The sequence below is a fragment of the Rhinoraja longicauda genome, chromosome 2, assembly GCF_053455715.1.
Source record: "Rhinoraja longicauda isolate Sanriku21f chromosome 2, sRhiLon1.1, whole genome shotgun sequence".
In the NCBI taxonomy this organism is placed as follows: domain Eukaryota; kingdom Metazoa; phylum Chordata; class Chondrichthyes; order Rajiformes; family Arhynchobatidae; genus Rhinoraja; species Rhinoraja longicauda.
Window position 1 is genome coordinate 90,635,238 of NC_135954.1, and position 27,155 is coordinate 90,662,392.

Genomic DNA, 27,155 nt, shown 5'->3' on the forward strand with positions numbered 1-27,155 from the left:
CAGGAACAGCTTCTATCGCTCTATTATCAGGCTCCCATAAGCTAGAGTACTAGGGGCTCACATTGTCGACCTCCCCCTGGTGAGCCCTGTCAACTGACCTCAGTCAGGCGAATGACAACAAACAGAGACAGCAGAAGCAGAAGCAGCTTCATAACTTCTACTGCCTCAAACGCAAGATAAAGCTAGGGTATTGTGCACTTCACCTCTACGCCCGTACAGACATTGGACTTTGTCTATGGATCTGATGTGTTACAATGCCAAGAACTATATTCTGCACTTGGTATCTTCCACTTTGCTCTGCCTAGTGCACTTGAGTTTGACTTGATGGTATTTATGTATAGTATTATCTGATCTGATTGGATAGCATGTAAAACAAAGCTTTCACAACACAGTACATGTAACAATAATAAACCTAAATTCCCATATTGCATAGTGAAATGTGAATATTTTGGTACCCTACGCTGCTAAAAGCTTTATTGGAGTTAAAAAGGCAGAATTAGAGGCATATTTTTTCAGGAGTGTACAATGGACAGCATTGCCTTGACAGTGGTGATAAACTGCCGCCTGGAATTATGGATCCAGGATTTAGACCCAGCAACAATGAAGAACTGGTGCAATATGTGAAAAAGACTCCGATCTATTCATTTGTTTCAGACAAAAGAACTGATCATTTAAGTTAGACTTATAGACAATAGGTGCAGTAGGCCATTCGGCCCTTCGAGCCAGCACCGCCATTCAATGTGATCATGGCTCAATCAGTACCCAATCAGAAGGCTATCCTGCCTTCTCCCCATACCCCCTGACTCCGCTATCCTTAAGAGCTCTATCCAGCTCTCTCTTGAATGCATTCAGAGAATTGGCCTCCACTGCCTTCTGAGGCAGAGAATTCCACAGATTCACAACTCTCTGACTGAAAACATTTTTCCTCATCTCCGTTCTAAATGGCCTACCCCTTATTCTTAAACTGTGGCCCCTGGTTCTGGACTCCCCCAACATTGGGAACATGTTTCCTGCCTCTAACGTGTCCAACCCTTTAATAATCTTATACGTTTCGATAAGATCCCCTCTCATCTTTCCAAATTCCAGTGTATACAAGCCTAGTCACTCCAGTCTTTCAACATATGACAGTCCCGCCATTCCGGGAATTCCGGGACTTTAGACATACAGTGTGGAAACAGGCTCTTTGGCCCACCAAGTCCACTTCGGCCCCTTTCACTAGCGTCATCCTACACATTAGAGATGATTTACAATTTACAGAAGCCAAATAACCTACAAACCTGTACATCTTTGGAGTGTGGGAGGAAACTCGTAGCACCCGTAGAAAAGCCAGTGTCACAGGGAGAACGTCCAAACTCCGTACAGATAGTACCCATGGTGAGAATTGAACCCAGGTCTCCAGTGCTATTGGGCAGCAACTCTACCACTGCACCACCATACATTTTCTCAGCAATTTTCCTTGGACATTACAAATTCCTCAATTTACATCTTGGTTACTTTTCCACAAAAACAAACAGCACATTACCACCTAATTCTTCAAACCACTTTGATTTATTAAAATGCCCAGAATGGATTATGCCCAACCTTTCTGATTTACAAAATTTAGTTTAAAGTTCTCCAGGTAAACCCCACTGCCTCAAGTTGAACAATAGCTCAGCAAGCTGCAATGTTATTATTCGTACAAGGCACGGCTCATGTAGTGAAATTAAAAATACTGGTTTTAACAAACTATTGAGCTCTGTAAAGCTAGTATGTGGAATGGAAAGAGCAATTTATACCTTCAATTAGCATCTCATTTTAAAAAAAGTTAAAACTTTAATGACTGCTTCGCAACACAGCAACTTTGCATCAGTTCCAGGTACCATCACTGCCCACCAGCCTGAGCCAGTCCCAATCTGAAGAAAGGCCTGAAATCAAAATGTCACCTACCCGTGTCCTTCACTGATGCTGGTTGACTGACTGCAGTTCCTTGAGTCCCCATGGTTTGTATGTTTGGCTACTTGTGGAAGGGGCTCAATAATACTTTTTAACTGACACGTTAGCCGTGATCTAATGGAATAGTGGAACTAATTTAAAAGCAGCGCATTCCGTCAGATTTTATTTCTTTCCATACAATGTTGTTGGTACTAAGTAATGGAAAACATTTCACTTTGCACTCGGGAATGGAAAACCAAGTTCCAAGTTCCCCAGTGGCAAATATAACACACACAGTTCTGATGAAGGGTCACGGGGTTGAAACAGTAACTCAATTTTCTGTGTCTATTTTTGCTGAACTCAATAAGCATTTGCAGCCTTTTCTGCTTTTATTTCCAATCTTCTGCTTTCACAATACTTTTTTTTGTTATGCAAACTCAATTTAGGATTTTCAAAAAAGCCTTATATTAAAAATAGCTTATGCTGGGATGAGCATGCCTTACTGCCACATTGAAACATAGCTGACAACTGGCATTTGGATATTTTCATCCCAGGAGCATAGACTCAACTTCAACACAGATTCCTTGGATAAAAGATTCATGACCATCCCACTGTGTCATCCAGTTCACTCGGTGCTTTTAATACAAACTTTCAGGATAAGGTGCACTAATTAAGTTATTTAACAATAATAACGATGGATTAAATAAAAGCATTCCTTTAATGCCTTGAATCTATCGGAACATTCCAAAATGATTCACTTAGAATAGTTTGTGGAGTGGTATGCAATGAAAACGGTTTGTTAGTGCAAAAGAAAACACACCATTGAAATAATATATATTTTTTAATGGAGAACATCTGTGAGCTGCTTGACGAAAATGTAAAACAAAGTTCAGAACGGAACTATCAACAAAGACTTCAGAAATCCAACAAAATGGCAGCACTTCTCATGGAAATTAAGACAAGGACCGAGATACTGCACCCATTCTTTGCAAGATCCTCACTTCAATTTACATAAGTAGAAAGCAGGATGTAATATGTCACAAAAAAGTTCTCATATAAAATTGACATTTGGTCCAGGATGACTGAATATATTGTTGAAACTTGAAGTCCGGTCTATGTGCGAGTGTACTTGCCCCAGATGTGCAGCATGAATACTGAAGCGATGAACAGTAGACTCATAACAAGCACTGGAACAGGCCCGCTGGGAAGAGAAAGAGAAAAAAAAATCAATAGAAGCTCACTTGGCATACACCATTACTTGCTTTTACTTCCAATGTCAATACACCTAGAGTAATACAAGGGACAAAAGAGACACCTAGTGGTACAGCAAGTGTGCCCATAAAATGCCATTGAAGGAAGTGTATCAAGTTCAATTCTTTTCTGCTCTCTCAGTTTAGGCAAAACCGAGCCTAGAATTATGAAGCATGCATTGTTCGGAATATTTGCGGTGAGCATTTGTAACTTATACACAACTAACGTGAACTTGAAGCCAAATGAACATGAGACAAAAATTTTGCTTGTACACCTACAACGTAGATACATTTTGGATTGGAAAGCTAAATCTCCTGAAGACCCTACGTTCACATCCTGCCAATGAGGATAGAGGTAGATAGATACAATTAATTTTATAATAATCCACAGCCATTGGAGCTCATTTCTTTATCCTAACCAGAACTGTAGCACAAAGAAAAAATAAATATAATTACAACGCAACAATGAAGAGGATGATAATTATCACAACATTTAATATTTTGCACAAGCAGGAAATTCTGACGACATTCTAACAACAAACAAATGTGTTCCCACCCAATTCTCAACAGCCTATGGCAACATTAAAACTTAAACAGACTTTACACTAAATATACAACTCCAGACCACGTATTCCAAAGGATCACTGTTCAGAACCAGAAAAATTGTAGTTTTATCTGAAGTACAATTACTTTATGTAAAGTTGAAATCAATTGCAAGAAGTCAACAAATTAAACTTTAGCTCTAGAACTCAACAGATAAATGTTGCTATCACATCATTTTATTATTATTCATGTTTTCTAAGCTTATCTGGCTAGAAACGGAGGCATGATCTTAATAGATTTGATCCAAAGCAAACTTTAAAAGAGCCAAACAATAGTCTGAAGAAGGGTCTCGACCTGAAACATCACCCATTCCTTCTCTCTTGAGATGCTGCCTGACCCGCTGAGTTACTCCAGCATTTTGTGTCTACCTTCGATTTAGACCAGCATCTGCAGTTTTTTTCCTACAAACAAAAAAGGTGATTTTCTCTCCTGAAACATTAAATACAGCGCATTCAGAAAGTATTCAGACCCCTTTACTTTTTCCACATTTTGTTACGTTACAGCCTTATTTTAAAATGGATTACATTTTTAAAAATCATCAATCTACACACAATACCCCATAATAAAAAAGCGAAAACAGGTGCTTAGAATTTTTTGCAAAGTAATTAAAACGTAATAACTGAAATATCACATTACATAAATATTCAGACCCTTTACTCAGTACTTTGCTTAGGTACCTTTGGCAGCGATTACAGCCTCAGGTCTCCTTGGGTATGACGCTACAAGCTTGGCACACCTGTATTTGGGTAAATTCTCCCATTCCTCTCTGCAGATCCTCTCATGCTCTGTCAGGTCGGATGGGGAGCGCCGATGCACAGCTATTTTCAGGTCCATCCAGAGATGTTCGATCGGGTTCAAGTCGGGCTCTGGCTGGGCCACTCAAGGACATTCACATACTTGTCACGAAGCCACTGCATTGTCTTGGCTGTGTGCTTAGGGTCGTTGTCCTGTTGGAAGGTGAACCTCCGCCCCAGTCTGAGGTCCAGAACGCTCTGGAGCAGGTTTTCATCAAGGATCTCTCTGTACTTTGCTCCGTTCATCTTTCCCTCGATCATGACTAGTCTCCCAGTTCCTGCCGCTGAAAAACATCCCCACAGCATGATGCTGCCACCACTATGCTTCACTCTAGGTATGGTATTGGCCAGGTGATTGAGCGGTGTCTGGTTTCCTCCAGACGTGACGCTTGGTATTCAGGCCAAAGAGTTTAATCTTGGTTTCATCAGACCAGAGAATCTTGTTTCTCATGGTCTGAGAGTCCTTTAGGTGCCTTTTGGTAAACTCCAAGTGGGCTGTCATTAGACAATAGATGCAGGAGTAGGCCATTCAGCCCTTCGAGCCAGCACCGCCATTCAATGCGATCATGGCTGATCACTCTCAATCAGTACCCCGTTCCTGCCTTCTCCCCATACCCCCTCACTCCGCTATCCTTAAGAGCTCTATCCAGCTCTCTTGAAAGCATCCAACGAACTGGTCTCCACTGCCTTCTGAGGCAGAGAATTCCACACCTTCACCACTCTCTGACTGAAAAAGTTCTTCCTCATCTCCGTTCTAAATGGCCTACCCCTTATTCTTAAACTGTGGCCCCTTGTTCTGGACTCCCCCAACATTGAGAACATGTTTCCTGCCTCTAATGTGTCCAATCCCCTAATTATCTTATATGCCTTTTACTTCCGTCTGGCCACTCTGCCATAAAGGCCTGATTGGTGGAGTGCTGCAGATATATTTGTCCTTCTGGAAGGTTCTCCCATCTTCACAGAAGAATTCTGGAGCTCTATCAGAGTGACCATCGGGTTCTTGGTCACCACCCTGACCAAGGGCCTTCTTTCCTGATTGTTCAGTTTTGCTGGGCGGCCAGCTCTATGAAGAGTTCTGGTGGTTCCAAAGTTCTTCCATTTAAGAATGGCGGAGGCCACTGTGCTCTTTGGGACCTGCAATGCTGCAAAAATTGTTTTATATCCTTGCCCAGATCTGTGCCTCGACACAATCCTGAATCGGGAGGTCTACGGACAATTCCTTCGTCTTCATGACTTGGTTTTGGTTCTGACATGCTCTGTCAACTGTGGGACCTTATAAAGACAGGTTTATGCCTTTCCAAATCACGTCCAATCAATTTAATTGACCACTGGTGGACTCCAATCAAGTTTTAGAATCATCTCAAGGATAATCAATGGAAACAGGATGAACCCAAGCTCAATTTTGAGTGTCATAGCAAAGGGTCTGAATACTTATGTAAATGTGATATTTCAGTTATTTCTTTTTAATTACTTTGCAAAAATTTCTAAACACCTGTTTTCGTTTCTTCATTCTGAGGTATTGTGTGCAGGTTGATGTTAAAAAAAAAGAATTTAATCAATTTTTAAATAAGGCTGTAACGTAACAAAATGAAGGGTCTGAATACTTTCTGAATGCACTGTACTAAAAAGCAAGGAGTCACCCAGTGCAGAAGACAGGCATTCAATCCATCTCGTCTATGTCGGCTGTCAAATTCCATACATTCACCATTGCACTCTCTCCCTTTCAAATATCCAATTTTCATTTTATCTACACTAATTTACTAGTAATGCAAAATGTACTATTAATCTAACTCTGACAAAATGCAGCGACAATGGTCCCACCATCAGACGTTATATTCTATTCCAAGAACAAAGCGCTATGGATAGAGGCAAAAAAATACTTTAAAAAAAATCCAGCTCTTTTACATGACAGCCTGCTCAGAATGATGAAGATGAAAGAAAATGTAGCTAACAATTTGCTCCAATTTAAAATTTATTTGTTAAATGTAGTTAGAGTTTAAAAAATATTCTGAACCTGAAAATGAAAGCAGCCAGTCTTGACTAGTGAACTATTAGTTTTAAAATCTAGAACTCATCTGTCTCATTGAAGTTATTAGATGAAGAATGCAGTTTGACATAAAGCTCCTGTTTCATTTCCCAAGTGTGCAATGAACACAACATATTGAAAGGCTCAGATCAATGAGTGCATATTCTTAGAAACACAGTCAAAGCTGATAAACTCATCTACCGGTGACATACCCATTCAAGGATCAGTATGACCTTCAAAAAGTGACAATACCCAAGGAACAGAATATTACATTAAAAAACATTCCACTTACCCCATTAATTTACAAGCATGAAGTGACTTGCGGATCAACACAAAAGTCATTAGGTACCAGTTAAAAGGGGAGCAAGATAGTTGCTAAGTAAATGCTTAAAATAGACACTTCCAAAGAGAAACTCCCACCAAAAGATAGAATAACATTAATGTGGAACATAATCTAGTTTTCCACTCAAGACAGACATTTTGTTCAATTTACAAATACTTATTGTTGAAGATCTTCATTAAAGACAGACTTTTGGGGCTGTGCAGAATTTTCTTTTGATCTGGAACATGTCCACTTACTGATGATGACAAAGACAAGGGGATCCTATTGAATCCTGAAATTCATCATGGGATATAGTACCAACCCCTTATGGCATCAGGGGACTCGGATACCATCGGCACAGAAAACTTTCGTGCCCATTCGAAAAATGAGACACATTTAACATTAGATTAAATATACAAGTGCAGGTCTACCAGTGATTTTCCAGCAATTGGTGGTCCGGCCCACCCCCCATTAATCCAGACAAAACAAGATCCGTTCCCTTAACCAACTTCCACAGACGACTTTGCCGGCTGGTTTCCAAGTCCCCTGAGGCCATAACCTCCGTTGATCCGGCATGGCAGATATCCAGAAAGGCTCTGGAACTAAGGGTGCCGAAAAATCAACGGTGGACCAATACGGCAAAAAAAGTGTTTCTTTCATTTCTACCTGTATTTCAGCTGATCTGCAGTGAAACAATGTAGATGACTGCTCCAAAGCAGCCTGCTGGCCTCTCCTTTCACACATTCTGCAAGACTCATTGCAGTATCAAATCCTATACCTGTCCTGTCTACTAACATGCACTGTCTTTCGTTGGGCTTGGAGAACTGCAATGGCTCCTGGCATGGCAGCATCAATTAAAATGGTTTAACAGTGTGTATTTCCCCACTTCTCCAACCTGCTCCAGGTCTACAACCTACTAAGATCTCTGCACTGTCCAATTCTGGCCACTTGCACATTTCGTGATTTTTGTTGCTCAACGACATGCATCTCTTCGCCACTCCTCAACCAAGCTGCTCCTGAAAACTTTAACTAAATCCTTGGAAATGCACATGTGCAAAAAGTTTTGAACACTTGTTAACTTAAAAGTAGTTGTATTCAGGGCACCAAATATGGGCAATTTAGGGTACCAAATACAGGCAAGGAAAAAAAGTTACATTTTTGGTGAAAAGCCATAATCTTCAATCATAGTTCTAAAGTTGCAATACTGCTCCAGACAGCCAATACTGAAAGTTATACACATTGATTTCCCTCTTGTCCAGTCTATAAAGCACATTTCACTTTCAATAAATGACTTTCAATTATGTCACCTTCTGCTTACAGAACTGAGTGAAATATTTTTTCTTATTACACCACAATATTGGGAAAGCCATATTAGGTACATCTTCCTTCTATCTCTGCCCAACTGAGTTGGCTTCTACAAAACGGAGCCTAGAAAGTTAATGGAGGCAGAAAAATAAATATCCATAATTGTTAAAAAGTGTAACTATTTCTTATGATTAAAAATATGATTAGGGTCATGAGTATGGAAACAGCATGGAAACAGGCCCTTCGGCCCAACTTGCAAATGCCGAACAAGATGTCCCCTCCCCTCTACACTAGTCACACCTGCCCTTATTTGGCCCATATCCCTTTAAACCTTTCCAATCCATCATAAGATCATGTGATAAGAGCAGAATTAGGCCATTCAGCCCATCGTCTACGCCTTTCAATCATGGCTGATCTAGCTCTCGCTCCTAACCTAATTCTTCTGCCTTCTCCCCATAACCTCCGACATCTGTACAAATAAATAATCTATCTGTCTCTGCCTTAAAAAATACTCACTGATGGCCTCCACAGCCTTCTGTGGCAAAAATTCCACAGATTCACCACCCTCTGACTAAAGAAATTCCACCAATGCATTCAAGAGAGCTAGATAGAGCCCTTAAGGATAGCGGAGTCAGGGGGTATGGGGAGAAGGCAGGAACGGGGTACTGATTGAGAATGATCAGCCATGATCACATTGAATGGTGGTGCTGGCTCAAAGGGCCGAATGGCCTACTCCTGCACCTATTGTCTATATCTCCTTCCTAAAAGAATGTCCTTTAATTCTGAGACTATGACCTCTAGTCCTAGACTCTCCCACTAGTGGAAAAATCCTCTACGTATCCACTCTATCCAAGCCGTTCACTATTCTAGGTCACATCTCACGTATGTCAACTCAGACCATGCAATTTTTGCTCTGAACTACGCAGCAATTTTCCTCCAGTTAGACTGATTAATGACACGTTGACTTTCAATGGATGCTGAACTATTTAGCCCAAATAATTGAAGAAATGGTCTTGACTGATTTCATCGACTAATCACAGCACACATCTTATGTTCAAAACAGGTACACCCTCTTGGGAGCTGTCGGGGCAGACAACACTTCCAAGTTTGAGTAGCAGACAGGGCTACGACTCCAACCCTGGCACTGTCAGGCAGAGCCATTGTGGGCAACTTGATAGTTAGGGTTGTAGACAGGAGATTCTGCGGCAGCAGTCGAGACTCCAGGAGTGTATGCTGCCTCCCTGGTCCCAGGGTATAGGACATCTTGGAGCAGCTGCATGACATCCTCAAGAGGAAGGGGGAGCAGCCGAAAGTTGCTGTGCATGTTGGCACAAACGATATAGGCAGGAAGAGGAAGGCAGTTCTGCAATACGAGTATAGGGAATTAGGTAAAAGGCAGGACCTCCAGGATAGTTATCTCTGGTTTGCTTCCAGTACCTCATGCTAGTGAGGGCAAGAACAGGACGATAGGGGAGATGAATGTGTGGCTGAGGAGTTGGTGCAGGGGGCAGGGATTTAGATTTCTGGATCATTGGGATATCTTCTGGGGCAGGGGTGAGCTGTATAAAAGGGATGGGTTGCACCTTAACTGGAGGACTACAAACATCCTGGCAGGCAGGTTTGATAATGCAACACCGGTGGGTTTAAACTAGATTGGCAGGGGAGTTGGATACAGGACAGAGGCAGGTGATAAGTTAGACGTTGTTATGGAGGGTGGTGAGAGAAAGTTTAGCGGACAGGATAGACATGAGAAAACCAGAGAGCGAGGAAGGTAGGTTGTTTTAAACTGCACGTATTTTAATGCAAGAGCAGATGAGCTTAGGGCATGGATAGTTACGTGCGACTGGGATGTTGCAGCCATTACTGAAGCCTGGTTAAGAGGCAGGACTGGCAGCTCAATGTTCCGGAGTACAGGTGCTTCAGGAGACAGAGAGGTGAGGGTAAGAGGGGGGGTTTGTTGTGTTATTGGTTAAGGAGGATGTCACGGCAGTTGTCAGAGGTGACATTACAGGCGGTTCGTCTAGTGAGGCTATATGGGTGGAGCTGAGGAACAAGAAAGAGATGATCACCTTGTTGGGGGTTGGCTGCCGAAGGAAATTAAGGCATAGGTCAAAAATAAGAATGATGCATGGGACAGGTATGGGCAGCAGGGATTAAGTGTAACCCTGGAGGAGTTTCAGGAACTAATGAGCAAATTTTAAAAAAAAGGAAATAATCAGAAAGGCTAAAAGGGGCCAGGAGATAGCTCTGGCAGATAACATTAAAGACAATCCCAAGAGATTTTATAAATATATAAGGGGGGGGTCAGTCTTTTACCCAGAGCAGACAAATCACGAACCAGAGGAAATAAGTTAAAGGTGAGGAGGCGGGGGGGAAGCTTTCATAGAAACCCGAAGGGCAACTTGTTTTTGTTTTACACAAGGATTTTTGTTTTACACAAGGATGGTAGGTACATTAAATGAGCTGTCAGAAGAGGTAGTTGAGGCAGGTACTATCACACCATTAAAAAAAACACTGGGTTAGATACTTAGATAGGATAGGTTCAGAAGGATATGGGCCAAACACAGGCAGGTGGGACGAGTGTATGCTGGTTGGTGTGGACAAGATGGGGCCGAAGGGCCTGTTTCCACACTGTATGATGATTCTGTGACTCCAAAGGGATATTTACAGCTCTTTATTAGATTTATGTTTGTTATTGTTGAGCTTATTCCAGCTTAATTTTACCATATATTCCTATATTTAATTATAGTCACTCTTCCATACCAACCGAGGCCCACCCAGGCTTGTCCCATATCCCTCTCAACATCTTCTATCCACATAACTGTCCAAGTGACAATTAAATGTTGTTTTTCATACCTGCTCTATCTTTGTCCACTGGCAGCTCATCCCATATACTCACTACTGTGAAAAAGTTGCCTGCCCCCTAGGTTCCAATTAAATCTCGGCCCGCTCTATCTATAATCTATGACTTATGATCGATTCCCCTGCCCTGTATCACCCCTAACTATTCCCATCATGATTTTATACACCTCTGTAAGATGACCAATCAGCTTTCTTGGTTACTTCTTCAAAAAAACCATTGAAATTAGTAAGACATGATCTCTCATATATAAAACGATGCTGACTACTCCTAATCAGGCCATCTATCTAAATCCTCTCCAGTAATTTACCCATCGCAGATGTTAGGCCCACTGGTCTATAGTGCCCAGGCTTTTCCTTGCAATCAGTAGTGTCTTACAGTTAGTCATCAGATACTAGTCACAATGCACTCCCAATACACGTTAAACAAAAATTATCAACCTTACCAATAAAACACATCTTGCTATTTCCGCTTTAAGCACTTTCATCATTCTGATTAGCTGGAAAAAAATTGTCAACTCAATTCAGCAAAAAAAATAGCAACGTCTCATTTGTAGAAGTGAAGACCTTATCTTTTTCTTAATAGAAAACTGAGGATACCACTCAAACAGAAGATGATTTGTACAAAATGTAGTGAAGCAAACCCTGGAATCCAAATTAACATCAATCAATGATCCTCCTATTAACCTAGATGCCTTTAGTGTTAAACAACTGTATTAATCGACCTCCTCTTTGGCATTAGGTTTAATAATAATAATTTGAAATAAGTATGCTGTTAGATCAGCAATCACCATTCAGTAATTACATAAAAGCAAAATGGATATAGTGAAAAATGAAGTGGAATTTATAGCAAATGGTACGTTAATTAAAACACTCCAGCTGATTCTTCAGCAATACAATCTCACTTAACTAGACAAATGAAGACTACATTGTGATTCAGTATCCACAGAATGCACTTACACTTTAAGCCCAGGAGAATCCTCTGTATAGAACCGCCACATGCCCCCAGTACCTGTTGAGGTGGTTCGACCAGCACGGCTCACTGCACTGCTGGTAGTTTTCCTGGAGAGGGAATAAAGAAATAGGCATAAGGCCCACATCGCACTGTTATTTCTCAATTAGCATTGCAATAGACAGTCATGCATCTCCTTCGATCCACGATTATTGATCACTGATTTTGCAGCAACTGATGGTCCGTCCACCCCAATAGTCCAGACAAAATTCCAATAGCTCAGTTGAAATTCCCTGAGCGGCCACAGGTGGCATCGCGAGTGACGAGCGCTCTTTCCAGTCGTGTCCTTCCGTTGTGAAATAATTAACCGTGCTCTCAATCTTCTCTTCCAACTGTTTTGTAAAGACAAATGCAGTAATCCCTCATTTTAATGCCCCCCCCCCCCCAATATAACAGATGTTGGATGTAGCGGACAGACCTGCCGCCCTATCTCCGGGCCGTTTAGAGACCTGGCTTCTGACCCCGCTCCCGATTCGCAAAGTGCACCACCGATAGGACACAAAGTGCTAGAGTAATTCAGCGGGTCAGAATCTCCGGAGAACACGGATCGTGACCCTTCTTCAGACTGATTCAGTCGGCTGAGTTACTCCAACTTTGTGTCGTTTCACTTACACAGCAAGCCACTGGTCTGTGTCATTCCTGCTAGGGTCCCTTTCCAATCAACTTTAGTTAGCTCCTCCCTCATACCTCCGTAGTCACCTTTACCTTAACTTTACTTTACTGCTAATGTTAGAAACAGTATTAAAAGTACAAAATGAACTAGGCAATGGTCATGGATTGCCTAGTTCATGCAGTTATTAAATCTCTGTTAAACATTTAAAAATTCAGCAAAGAATGAGGGGATTTATTAATGTTTATGTTAAATCCAGCAATATATTAGTAAATAATGAAGATATCTACAGGGCAAGATTTAAAAATTAAGGTCTTCTATGCCCTGAAAGTTTGTGTAATCTTGGTGCATTGATTACAATTAGAAAACATTCCCCAAGTAGTCCAGTCTGACCGGCTGGGCATATCCTCTAGTCCCGCTATTAGTAACACAATCAAGCTTTAAGTGGCCCATTAACCCAGGTTTTACTCCATCACATCCTATCCATCGCCTACTCTGCAACTTAAAATTACTTTTTCTTTTAGACATATAATTTTCTATTTCCCAGTTTTGAAGCCGCCCCCAGCCTGAAACATTAAATATTGATAGGATTTCCCTTTCCACAGATACTGCCTGGTCTAGAGTATTTTCAGCAATTCTGGTTTTATTTCAGATTTTTCATTTCAGGACACATCCAGGTGGTATAACATTGGACCCCCCAACGCTCCTCAATCCCTTATACTCCTCCAGAGGTACACTTGATGCCAGCTGCCTAAACATGACCCATGCCTCCTTTTTCCACTAATCACATGGGTATAAATACCTATTTTATCTTTAATTCCAGGAGGATTCGTCAGATTAAATAATAGTAATTTTATCTCTGTCATTTAGCTGACAAAATCCACTCATTTTGACAGGATCAAGACTATTATTGCCAGCTAAAGCATCACTTCTGAAGTACACGGCACAAATGAGTGTCAACCCCCTTGACTCAGTCTATGTTCCCAACAATGACTTTGCACCAGAAGTTATATTCAAATAGGCTACATTGGGCAGGCAACGTTAGACATACCTAATGCCAGATTTCCAGAATATGCTCTGAATTCATATCATGGGATCATCAAGATTACCAGATGGACAGTTAAATGAATTCAAGGATCTACACGAAGCCTCTTTGAACACTTGCAACAGTCTCACCGACTTCGAAAACAAACTACTGGAGGAACTCGACACGTTAAACAGACCTTTGCAGTCCAGATGCAGGATCACATTAGCCTCCAAAGATGCTACTTGACCTGCCGAGTTCCTCCAGCTAATATTTTGCTCTAGATTCCGGCATCTCCAGTCTCTTGTGTCTCCATCCTTATTGACTCTTTGGTATCTCTGACACATGTGCAATGGAGGCAGAGTACCAAGGATGGGTGTTAAGAATTAAACGGTTCATCCCTTCAAACACCCCCAGCGCCATCTGCGGTAGAGTCCGCTGAACCCACATTGGCATCATTATCCATCTCAACTCAAAAATAGAACTGGAGCATGTCATCCTCAATTCCGAAAACTACCCAAAAAGACTCAAACTTCTTGTGATCAAGAGGAATGTCTGTAGCGATGCTGGCATGTCACAGGATGCATCATCACCCCTAACATATGATGATCGTCGGATGGCATTGGGACTGTACTTACTGGAGTATAGAAGGATGAGGGGGGGGCCTCATTGAAACTTACCGAATAGTGAAAGGCCTGGATAGAGTGGATGTGGAGAGGATGTTTCTACCGGTGGGAGAGCCGAAGACCAAGCATACAGTGCATTCAGAAAGTATTCAGGTCCCTTCACTTCTTCCAAATTTTATTACATTACAGCCTTATTTTAAAATTGATTAAATTCTTTTAAAAAAAATCATCAATCTACACACAATACCCCAGAATAAAGAAGCGAAAACAGGTGTTCAGAAATTTTTGCAAGGCAATTAAAAAGAAATAACTGAAATATCACATTTACATAAGTATTCAGACCTTTTGCTATGACACTCATATAAGGTCCCACAGTTAACAGTGCATGTCAGAGCAAAAACCAAGCCATGAAGATGAAGGAATTGTCCGTAGACCTCCGAGACAGGATTGTGTCGAGTCACAGATCTGGGGAAGGGTATAAAACAATTATCTGCAGCATTGCAGGTCCCGAAGAGCACAGTGGCCTCTGTCATTCTTAAATGGAAGACCTTTGGAACCACCAGGACTCTTCATAGAGCTGGGAGCCTGGCCAAAATTGAGCAATCGGGGGAGAAGGTCAGAGAGGTGTCCAAAGAACACAATGGTCACTCTGACAGAGCTCCAGAGTTCCTCTGTGCAGATCGGAGAACCTTCCAGAAGGACAAATATATCTGCAGCACTCCACCAATCAGGCCTTTATGGTAGAGTGGCCAGACGGAAGCCACTCCTCAGTAAAAGGCACATGACAGCCCGTTTGGAGTTTGCCAAAAGACACCTAAAGGACTCTCAGACCATGAGAAACAACATTCTCTGGTCTGATGAAACCAAGATTGAACTCTTTAGCCTGAATGCCAAGCATCACGTCTGGAGGAAAACCAGACACAGCTCATCACCTGGGCAATACCATACCTATGGTGAAGCATGGTGGTGGCAGCATCATGCTGGGGGGGGATGTTTTTCAGCGGCAGGAACAGGGAGACTGGTCAGGATCGGGGGAAAGATGAACGGAGCAAAGTACAGAGAGATTCTTGATGAAAACCTTCTCCAGAGCGTTCTGGACCTCAGATTGGGGCGGAGGTTCACCTTCCAACAGGACAAGCCTAAGCACACAGCCAAGACTTTGCTGCTGTAACACTGCAAATTTCCCCGGTGTGGGACAAATAAAGGAATATAAAATTATTATTAAGACAACGCAGGAGTGGCTTTGTGACAAGTCTGTGAATGTCCTTGAGTGGCCCAGCCAGATCCCGGACTTGAACCTGATCGAATAACTCTGAAGGGACCTGAAAATAGCTGTGCATCGACACTCCCCATCCAACATGACAGAGCTTGAGAGGATCTGCAGAGAAGAATGGAAGAAATTACCCAAATACAGGTGTGCCAAGCTTGTAGCCTCATACCCAAGAATACTTGAGGTTGTAATCGCTGCCAAACGTGCCTCAAAGTACTGAGTAAAGGGTCTGAATACTTATGTAATGTGATATTTCAGTTATTTCTTTTTAATTACTTTGCAAAAATTTCTAAACGTCTGTTTTTACTTTTTTATTATTGGGTATTATGTGTAGATTGATGATAAAAAAATGAATTTAATCCATTTAAAAATAAGGCTGTAACGTAATAAAATGTGGAAAAGGTGAAGGGGTCTGAATACTTACTGAATGCACTGTAAATTAAAGCCTTTGGCTCTTCCCATTACTAAACATAATAGCAAAATTTGACGAAGCTTTATTAGAGTGGCACAACAATACTGTGGTTAACATGCTAGAAATTAGCTGGTAGAGCTGCTGCCTCACAGCTCCAGAGACTCGAGTTCGATCCTGACCTCAGGAGCTGTCTGTATGGAATTTACACGTTCTCCCTGTGCGCATTTCCTCCCACATTTGAAAGATATGCGAGTTGGTAATTAATTGAACTCGATAAATTGCCCCGAATGTGTAGGGAGTGGACGAGAAAGCGGGATAACCTAGAACTGTGAACAGGTGATCGATAATTGGCTTAGACTCGTTGGGCCGAAGGACCGTTTCCATGCAGTATTGCTAAACAAAAACTAAATTAAGAAATGACCAGAACAATACCCTAAATTCAAGGTTAAACTATATATGAAATTATCCAGTATTTCAATTTTGCTGTTTACCACGTTGGATATTACTGAAAACAAGTGCCAAATAATCATGCCAGTTCCAAATTATTTACCTCTGTCTTACGGTGGATCCACCACCAGCAGCCCGGGGAGCCACAGCTTTACTGGGTGATCGGCTGGAGGCACCGACATTTGTTGCACTTGCAGCAGGTCCAGGCTGAAAGGGTCAAGGCAAGGTATTAGCACCAGGGAATAAAATGTGCTTGCCATACATCAAATCAGTAAATATTGATGAAGTTCCACAATACAACCTCTTCCTAAACACTTTGATTTATTCGACGTTCATACCACCGGGCTGCAAACTGCCCAGGCGAAATATGAGGTGCTGTTCCTCCAATTTCCAGTGGGCCTCACTATGGCACTGGAGGAGGACCATGACAGAAAGGTCAGACTGGGAATGGGAGGGGGAGTTAAAGTGCTCGGCCACCGGGAGATCAGTTTTGTTAATGCGGACCGAGAGCAGGTGTTCAGCGAAGCGATCACCGAGCCTGCGCTTGGTTTTTCTCCGACGTAAATAAGTTGACATCTAGAACAGCGGATGCAATAGATGAGGTTGGAGGAGGTGCAGGTGAACCTTTGTCTCACCTGGAAAGACTGTTTGGGTCCTTGGATGGAGTTGAGGGGAGAGATAAAGGGACAGGTGTTGCATCTCGTGCGGTTGCAGGGGAAAGTGCCCGGGGTTAGGGTGGTTTGGGTAGGAAGGGACGAGTGGACAAGGGAGTTACGGAGGGAACGGTCTCTGCGGAACGCAGAGAGGGGAGGGAATGGGAAGATATGGCCAGTGGTGGGGTCCCGTTGTAGGTGACGGAGATGTTGGTGGATGATATGTTGGATCCGCTGGCTGGTGGGGTGGAAGGTGAGAACGAGGGGGATTCTGTCCTTGTTGCGAGTGGGGGGAGGGGGAGCAAGAGCGGAGCTGCGGGATGTAGAAGAGACCCTAGTGAGAGCCTCATCTATAATGGAGGAGGGGAAGCCCTGTTTTCTGAAGAACGAGGACATCTCGGAAGCCCTAATGTGAAACACCTCATCCCGGGCGCAGATGCGGCGTAGACGGAGGAATTGGGAGTAGGGATAGACTTTTTGCAGGGGACCGGGTGGGAAGAAGTGTAGTCCAGATAGCTGTGCGAGTCAGTGGGTTGCTTCTCCAACTTTAGATAGCTCCTCTGTCCCTCCCTTCCCCTCCTCCTTCCGAGATCTCCCTCTATCTTCCTGTCTCCACCTATATCCTTCCTTTGTCCCGCCCCCCTGACATCAGTCTGAAGAAGGGTCTCGACCCGAAACGTCACCCATTCCTTCTCTCCCGAGATGCTGCCCGACCTGCCGAGTTACTCCAGCATTTTGTGAATAAATCGATTTGTACCAGCATCTGCAGTTATTTTCTTATACTCTTCCTAAACACTATTGGCAGCTAGATTTAATACTGACCATCTGCTTTACTAGTAGGATATTTTCTCTACAGGAGTTGAGAATAGAGTAGTTTCTTGGTCTTTAAAGGTTACAGTTAAGTAAAACAGGATAATCAAGGTAAATTGGATCCACTCCAATCTGAAGCTCTGATGACAATTTACAGGGTGAACATTTCCAATCCCATTGAGTTAATCAAAGGGATCACTGTGGCTGTGAAATAGAAATTGATGTCGAGCTACATGCATGGAACATGCTCATTGGTTCTCACTATTCTTCACACAATGGTATAATTTTAAACATTCCCACAATTTCAGGGGCTAAATTAATTAAATAAATTCATTTTTGTTGGTGTATGCATGCCAAGTCAAAATGCGATACCCCCAAATGGAATAGAAATCACATTTAACGTATTTCTTAGTAATCATTATTATCTGCTACCAGATTTTACACTGAATTTTACACTGAACAAATAAACAAACAGCAATATACGAGACACAGAATTGTACAGTATTTTTTCGATGTTGCAACGGTTGTCAACCAAGGTTACATCAAGACTAATCTCAAGACCAAAAGGCTGACTCCTCAAATGCTAAAATTTGAGTCATGAAAGGCCTTCTCCAAAACTGTGTTTCTTTGAATAAATGCCCGATTTAGTGAACAAGGGAATGTCCTACAACTGCAAGATACGGGGAGAAAAGTACACAAAATTGAGCCATAAAAACCTAAAAAATACGTGAATATTTACATTCAAATAACACCGAAACAATCTCTTTCGATTCACGAGTTATTCAAACGAAAAAGATTCACAATGCGGATACACAACCCCAATGTGTCTGAAGGGTCTCGACCCGAAAGGTCACCCATTCCTTCTCTCCTGAGATGCTGCCTGTCCCGCTGAGTTACTCCAGCATTTTGTGACTACCCCCAATGTAATTAAAGTCGTCAACCCGGCGTTGAGTGTTGCTGACGTGGCTTTACTAAAACGCAGGTCGTCTCCCAATGAGCCTAAAGACGTTAGTAAAGGGAAACAAATAGACAAGACATTTATTCCTTTAAAAAAAAAACAAGCAATAGAGGCTGGGCTACGACATCTTTGCTGTTTGGTAGGGAACTCTGAAGGCCGTGTTGCAATCAGCGAGTCTCCATGAGCATTGCTTTTGCAACCTCCCTTCGTTAGAATGTTGGCCCGGGCCCGGATCTGGATCGCCGCTCGCTCACCATGGTGACGCCGGTATCAGCTCGCTCCGAGCGCTTGCACGGTGCACGGTCCTCGCTGTTGCCTTCAGACGGCGGAGAGTCGGCGCTGCCGGGGAGCTGTTGCTGTTGCTGCTACCGTCTTGTGCAATGCACAGTCCTCACTGCCGGGGAACGCCTGCAGTCGGCAATGGCCACGACACACAATCAGGACCCCCCTCCTTCACCTGGGAGCCGCCACATCGCCTGAACCTAAACAACGATCAAAAGAGAAAAAGTACATTCAAGCACCGAGAGGGGAAAGGACAACAACAACAACAACAAAAAAATCACCCCGTTGTTTTTTTAAATTAAAATCGTCCGCCTGCATGTATTGTTGCAAAATGAGCAGCAGCATTTGTCCAGGCTCAGCTGAGGGCAACATGAGCCGCCGCCTGTGAGGGATTGGGTGAGGGAGTGGGTGAGTGAGGGATTGAGTGAGTGGGGGAGGGAGTGAGTGGGTGAGAGGGTGAGGAAGGGAGTGAGTGAGGAAGGGAGTGATTGAGTGGGTGAGTGAGGGTGTGAGTGAGTGAGGGAGTTAGTGGGTGAGTGAGTGAGGGATTGAGTGAGGGAGGGTGTGAGTGAGTGAGTGGGGGAGGGAGTGAGGGATTGAGTGGGTGAGGAAGGGAGTGATTGAGTGAGTGTGTGAGTGGGAGGGGGTGAGGGAGTGAGTGAGTGGGTGAGGAAGGGATTGAGTGAGGGAGGGAGTGAGTGAGTGAGTGAGGGATTGAGGAAGGGTGTGAGTGAGGGAGGGTGTGAGTGAGTGAGTGAGGGTGTGAGTGAAGGTGTGAGTGAGGAAGGGAGTGATTGAGTGAGGAGGAGGAGGAGGCCGTGAGGACGGCGATGGTCAGCGTGGTGTTCCTGCACCCGGACCTGGGTATCGGCGGCGCCGAGCGGCTGGTGTTGGACGCCGCGTTGGCGTTGCACCGCCGCGGCTGCAGGGTGCAGATCTGGACGGCCCACCACGACCGTGAGCGCTGCTTCCCCGAGAGCCTGGGCCTGGACGTCAGGTGTGTGGGCGACTGGCTGCCCCGCTCGCTGCTGGGCCGAGGCCACGCCGTGTGCGCCGCGCTGCGGATGCTGTTCGTCGCCTTGTACCTGGTGTTCCTGAGCGGCGAGGAGTTCGACGTTGTGTTCTGTGACCAGGTGTCCGCCTGCCTGCCCGTCCTCAGGCTGTGCCGCCGCCCCAAGCGGGTGCTGTTCTACTGCCACTTCCCCGACCTGCTGCTGAGCCACAGGCGGACGGCCCTCAAGCGGCTGTACCGCCGGCCCCTGGACTGGCTGGAGGAGGCAACCACCGGCATGGCCGACCTGGTGCTGGTCAACAGCAACTTCACGGCCGGCGTCTTCAAGCGCACCTTCCGCTCCCTGCAACACCTGCACCCCGACGTGCTGTACCCGTCCCTCAGCATGGCCTCCCTGGACAGGGGGGTGGTGGAGGGGGAGCCGCTGCTTGTCCCCCTGCCGCCCGGCAAGACGCTGCTCTTCCTCTCCATCAACAGGTTCGAGCGCAAGAAGAACCTGTCCCTGGCGGTGGAGGCCCTGCACTCCCTCCGCTCCCGGCTGCCCGGGGCCGACTGGCACAAGGTGCACCTGGTCCTGGCCGGCGGCTACGACCCGAGGCTGGAGGAGAACGTGCTGTACCACCGGGAGCTGCAGGAGCTGGCAGCCAGGCTGCAGCTCGCCCAAGACGTGACTTTCCTCAGGTCGTTCTCGGACGATCAGAAGGTTTGGCTGCTGGGCCGCTGCTGCTGCGTGTTGTACACCCCGAGCAACGAGCACTTCGGCATCGTGCCCTTGGAAGCCATGTATGCCCGGCGCCCTGTCATCGCAGCCAACTCAGGGGGGCCGCTGGAGTCCATCCAAGACCGGGTCACTGGCTTCCTCTGTCAGCCTTCGCCCAGCTGCTTCGCCGAAGCCATGGAGAAGCTTGTCAGGGCTCCCGAATTGCGGGCAAAAATGGGAGAGGCTGGAAGAACTCGAGTACTACAAACATTTTCTGCAGATGCCTTCGAAGAACAATTATATCGCTACATCTGCAAGTTAGCACATTGAAATCTGCGACCGGGTGGAATGGCAGTTGCAGTGTTAATGCATTTGCACAATGTGACAACTGTCATACTGGCGGAAAAGTGTTTTTTTCTAAAGCTGGCACATGTAAATTACTCACAAAATGCTGGAGTAACTCAGCAGGTCAGGCAGCATCTCGGGAGAGAAGGAATGGGTGACGTTTCGGGTCGAGACCCTTCTTCACATGTAAATTACAGTTGTGGAGGAAAATAACTGCAGATGCTGGTACAAATCGAAGGTATCACAAAATGCTGGAGTAACTCAGCAGGTCAGGCAGTATCTCTAGAGAGAAAGAATTCCTTCTCTCCAGAGATGCTGCCTGACCTGCTGAGTTCCTTCTCTCCAGAGATGCTGCCTGACCTGCTGAGTTACTCCAGCATTTTGTGATACCTGTAAATTACATTAATATGAAAGGGTAGTTTTAGGCCCATGATAATGGCGAGGGGTAAAGTGAAATGAGCAGTATGTGTCAGGAAGAGGGCAGGTCGAATTTAAAACCTAAGTAGAGCACAAGGAATCCCGTACGGAATGGGAACCCTTTTGGAGACATGAATTGAGGGGAGAGGATGCTGTGGAATTGACAGAAATGGTGGAAATTTATCTGGCAACATAAAACATTCTTTAAGCATGAATTTTTAAAAATAAAAATGCAAACGTTTTCTTTGTTCTGTGATCTAAAATACAAATGATATTTTGTCAGTATTTTTTAAATGTCAAATGCCCTGTTACATGAATCCTTTCATTACCACAAAGCATTGAAGCATTTTTGAGTCCTTTATTCTTATACCTGCAAGTCTTAACTCATTAAAACAAAATCCAGATGCCACTGTTTACGTCAGGTGATTTGAAATGCTTGCCAATTGAGAATTCTTCCAATTTCGAATTTATCTAGGAATACATTGGGTTGGTGCCAGACCATGCCAATGTTCTACCTTTGCCAGCGATCCCGTCGTCCAGCAGAGGTGGTGTTATTGTTTTCCACTCAATGAAGCTCTATTGCTTATTTATTCTTATGTTATTTGGTACTATTGTAATCATCTCATCTAAATTCTTATATTTATTGAAGTTACTGGGGCTCCCAGCTGTCCTTGTTGAAAACGCTGTTGACCTACCTTTGCTTTCATTGTCAATCAAGCAGAACCTGTTAATTTTAAAACTTCAATTGCATTTTCTGGTGGCGCACATTGTTCTATTGCTGTATTTTTGAATGGTTGCCTAAAGCGACAGTAATATTCTCCAAAATATTAATCACCCATAGTCATGATCAAACACAGATCTCTTGGCACTGTGAGGCAACAGCACTGCGCCATTGTTCCGTTGTGGAACGCTAGTTTATGAGGAGTTACTTACGCACTCATAAGGCTTTTCACCTCAACTTCCTTGGTAAATATTTTAGCTATGATTGAAGCTACTTATGTGGGGAGGAAATATCTTGACATCAACTCAGAAACTATGTGAAATGAGGAAATCAAACCAAATTCTACCATAGAGATTGTTTAGATAGCTGACCATTAGAGACTGTTCAAATTTGCCTACATTACATTCAATTGAAGACCAAATCGCCAACCATGTCTTTCTTTACACTGAGGTATTGTTTTACATTTACTTGTAGCATGTTGCCCCTCCTAATTATTAACAGTAGAATATGTTCAGGAAAAATTGGTTTGGTAATCTCATAATTGTTCCAATTCTCTGGATTGATGATTCCTGCTTTACCGTGGATTCATTTTCAGTCAGTGAAACAACCTTGAATTCTCACTTTCTGAATCCTAGCTCCCAAAAAATGTAATTATCAAGTGCAAAACTAAATATAAAGGGTGCAAAGATTATACAATTTTCCATCAGTAAATCAGTGCAATGAATGCTTAAGGCTTAAATAAGATTTGTTGAAAATTAAAAGCAATATTCATTTTAACACTTGTATTGTGGTGAGACTTATTATACTGCTTCAGGGTAACAGTTTATAAATTGCAAATGGAATGAGTTTTATTATTTTGGCATAAAAATGACCACACTCAAAGTTTAGCTTCCATATTTTTGGAATTGACCATAGAATTGTGTACATTTAAAATTAAATTCAGCATTCGTCCAGATCCATCAACATTAAAGATACAAGGAGTCTCTTGCTTAGAGTGGGGGAATCGAGAACCAGAGAACATAGGTTTAAAGTGAGGGGGAAAAGATTTAATAGGAACCTGAAGGGTAACTTTTTCACACAAAAAGTGATGGATGTATAGACAAGCTGCTGGAGTAGGTAGTTGAGGCTGGTAGTATTGCAACGTTTAAGAAACATTTAGACAGGTACATGGATCGGAAAGGTTTAGAGGAATATGGGTCAAATGCAGGCCAGTGGAACGAGTGGGCGGGACATGTTGGCCAGTGTGGGCAAATTCGGCCGATGGGCCTGTTTCCACGCTGTAAGACTCTGTGACTCTAAGTGACTTGTGCTAGGTTGTTCTTCGCTACATAACTGATTATGCTGACCAGAAATCATGCTGGGTTTTGTGCGGTTATCTTCTAATAAGGGCATGCACCTCATTACTTCTTTGGCAAATACTCAATTACCAACTATAGACAATAGGTGCAGGAGGAGCCCATTCGGCCCTTCGAGCCAGCACCGCCATTCAATGTGATCATGGCTGATCATTCTCAATCAGTACCCCGTTCCCACCTTCTCCCCATACCCCCTGACTCCGTTATCCTTAAGAGCTCTATCTAGCTATGGCTACTGTATTAAGAGAGCCAACAGTAATTGTTATATGTACTGGCAATGGAACAATGACATTCTTAATTGCATCAACATAATATTTATAAACATAATATAAAGAGATAATATATAATAAACAAAATTTAATGAATTATTAACTCCAATGTTTAGTTTAGTTCAGAGATACAGCGTTGAAACAGGCCCTTCAACCCACCAGGTCCGCGCCGACCAGCGATCCCCGACATTAATGCTATCCTACACACTAGGGACAATTTACACATACATCAAACCAATTAACCTACAAACCTGTGCGTCTGGAGTGTGGGAGGAAACCACATGGTCACGGGGAGGACGTATAAACTCCGTACAGACAGCACCCGTAGTCGGGATCAAACCCGGGTCTCCAGGGCTGTAAGGCAGCAACTCCACCGCTGCACCACTGTGGCCGCCCCGTAGCAATGCTAGCGCAAAAAAGCTGAATTCCTTGGTGCATAGGTGAGTACTGTGTGGTGTTCATAAGCCTGATATTTGGTGAGAAGAAGTTATTTACTAACCTGGTTGTCATGGTTTTCAGACTCCTATATCTTCTTCAGGTTGGTAGGAGTGAATTGCGAGCATGGCCAGGGTGGTGTGGGTCTTTCATGATGTTGCCTGCCTTTTTGAGGAAGTCGAGGATCCCGTTGCATAAGGATGAGCAGGGACCCAGTTCCCTGAGTTCGAAAACAAGTTTGGAATGGATGCTTTCATTCACAAAATGCTGGAGTAACTCAGCAGGTCAGGCAGCATCTCGGGAGAGAAGGAATGGGTGACGTTTCGGGTCGAGACCCTTCTTCAGACTGATGTCGGGGGTGGGACAAAGGAAGGATATAAACTTGGAATGGATGCTGTTGTATGTCAAGCTGTAGCCAATGCATAACAGCCTGGCGTATGTGTTTCTCCAAGTGGAGAGCCAGCGAGATTGCATCTCCAATTGATCTGTTGTGGCGGAGGGAAAATTGTAGTAGTTTTAGGTTCTTGTTAAGGTAAGAGTTTATAAGAAAAAATGGGTCAATCAACCTTTGCAAAATTGGACAAGCTGAATTCTGCTATAAAATATACAAATATCAGTCTGTTCCCAGTTAAAATGCAGAGAGATGTTAAATACAGTTTCTACTCTACAATTTACATGCAAGCAAATGATTATTTTTCTTTTGCAATTGTGTTTAAATGAATGCTTAGTGACTTAAGTATGGGAAATTATACTTTAATTCCTCAGACGTGTGGAAGCTGAATCGTGGAAGAAGAGACTGCAAGATGTTGGTTTATACCGAAGATGGACACAAAATACTGTAGTAACTCAGCGGGTCAGGCAGCATCTCGAGAAAAGGAATAGGCGATATTTCGGGTCGAGACCCTTCTTCAGACTGAGAGTTGGGACAGGGAAACTAGAGGTATGAAAAGGTAAATCAAATCAAGGTAGAGCAAATCAAAGCCAGCACCAATGACCAAGGAAAGGCAGAGCCCACAATGTTCCATCGTTGGCTGTGGAAGAGATGATAATGAAGGAATAAGAACAGTGAAACTAGCGGGAAGACTAGGGTGGGGGAGGTACGGAGAGAGAGAATGCAAGGGTTACTTGAAATTAGAGAAATCAATATTCATATCGCTGGGTTGTAAGCTGCCCAAGCGAAATAAGGGGTGGTGTTCCTCCAATTTGCATGTGGCCTCACTGACAGTGGAGGAGGCCCAGGACAGAAAGGTCAGTATGGAAATGGGAAGGGGAATTAAACTGTTTAACAACCAGGAGATCACCTAGGCGAAGACCAAAGTGCAAGGTGTTGTCACATGTAGACAGGGTGGCAAGGAAGGCTTTTACTACATTGGCCTTTATAAGTGGAGAAGTTAGGATGTTATGTTACAGTTGTACAAAACATTGGCGAGGCTGCATTCGGAGTATTGTGTTCAGTTTTGGTCATCCTGCTGTGGGAAGGATGTAATTAATCAAGAAAAAAATATAGAGAAGAAATACGAGGATGTTGCTGGAGTTCCTGAGCAATATTGGAAGGTTTGTCGGGCTAGGATTTTATTCCTTGGTGCCTCGAGATGGACAGAATCAAGACCATCATTCGGCGAGCAACTCTGCAACCACTAGGGGGAGTTGGTTGTGGAGCAAGACGATAAGTTTCACTGTGGCAGACAGTAAGGGGATCCCTCTGAAGTTTCCACAGTCAGATTTGTCCCCTTTCATAAAGATGATAATGATCATAGATTCTGTTGTCTCCTGATATATCCTCCTCTGCCCAGTTGTAGAAGATGAGATAGTTAGCAAGCAACTAAAGATCGTTATCGAAGATAAACACAGAAAAAAGCTGGAGTAACTCAGAGGGTCAGGCAACATCTCTAGAGAAAAAGAATAGGTGATGTTTCAGGTCGAGACCCTTCTTCATTATTCTTCAGTAATCCCTAAGAATGTTATTTTTCAGTTGGAATGTGGCCTTTTCAACTTCTTGTTGATCACGAGAGACACCAAGATTGGACCAATTGCAGTTTGTAGCCTATCCTAGAAATCCTGCCTTTAAAGTTACTGACTGGCCCAGTAAAGCTTAGATAGACACAAAATGCTGGAGTAACTCAGCGGGACAAGCAGCATCTCTGGAGAGAAGGAATGGGTGACATTCTGGGTCGAGACTCTTCTTTTTCGTCCGTCGAGAAAAGGCAAGTTCTGTTTTGGATTTGTGGAGAATATTGAAGTTGCTGAAAGGAATAATTTTGGAGAACTGATCTTTTTTGAGCCATGGTTTTAAACTTAGGCGTTCAGGAGGAGAATTAAATAATCAGATTCTTCCAACACTCAACCTTGCCCGTCAAGGTGAATCCGGAACATGAGAATACATGTTTTTTCCTTCAATGGGGGAGTTCCAGCTGTTCTGTGAGAAATCAAGTGAATATGGTGATTTGTAACCTGAAATATCTCATATTCTAGAATATCTTTTCAAAAAATAGAACTGTCTCAAACTATTCACCTTCTGTCATTGAATATAAATGTCTGAAGATGAGTCCTGACCCGAAACATCACCTATCCATATTCTTCAGAGATGCTTTTATTCACAAAATGCTGGAGTAACTCAGCAGGTCAGGCAGCATCTCGGGAGAGAAGGAATGGGTGACGTTTCGGGTCGAGACCCTTCTTCAGACCTGCTGAGTTACTCCAGCATTTTGTGAATAAATTGATTTGTAC

At 43.5% G+C, this 27,155-nt stretch overlaps 2 protein-coding genes across 2 annotated transcripts; one reads left to right on the forward strand and one right to left on the reverse strand.

Moving 5' to 3' along the window:
• Positions 1 to 2,733: 2,733 nt before the first annotated feature.
• On the reverse strand, positions 2,734 to 20,404 carry sec61b (SEC61 translocon subunit beta). The gene is made up of 5 exons (XM_078423647.1): positions 20,260 to 20,404; positions 19,147 to 19,374; positions 16,575 to 16,678; positions 12,031 to 12,132; positions 2,734 to 3,112 (listed from the first exon to the last, which is right to left on the reverse strand). The coding sequence occupies exons 2-5, from the start codon at positions 19,147 to 19,149 to the stop codon at positions 3,025 to 3,027; spliced, it is 297 nt and encodes a 98-aa protein (XP_078279773.1). The 5' UTR covers positions 19,150 to 19,374; positions 20,260 to 20,404; the 3' UTR covers positions 2,734 to 3,024.
• On the forward strand, positions 19,929 to 23,122 carry alg2 (ALG2 alpha-1,3/1,6-mannosyltransferase). The gene has a single exon (XM_078423636.1). It carries the CDS (start codon positions 20,005 to 20,007, stop codon positions 21,214 to 21,216), a length of 1,212 nt encoding a protein of 403 aa, XP_078279762.1. The 5' UTR covers positions 19,929 to 20,004; the 3' UTR covers positions 21,217 to 23,122.
• Positions 23,123 to 27,155: the final 4,033 nt, after the last annotated feature.

What these genes read in the sequence shown, in the direction of transcription:
- sec61b (XM_078423647.1), bottom strand. An exon ending in GGATCCACCGTAAGACAGAG is followed by an intron (nt 12,133 to 16,574) that starts GTAAATAATTTG and finishes TTCCCTCTCCAG; the next exon opens with GAAAACTACCAGCAGTGCAG. An exon ending in GATTCTCCTGGGCTTAAAGT is followed by an intron (nt 3,113 to 12,030) that starts GTAAGTGCATTC and finishes TTCTCTTCCCAG; the next exon opens with CGGGCCTGTTCCAGTGCTTG.
- alg2 (XM_078423636.1), top strand. Translation starts at nt 20,005, where the DNA reads ATGGTCAGCGTGGTGTTCCTGCACCCGGACCTGGGTATCGGCGGCGCC.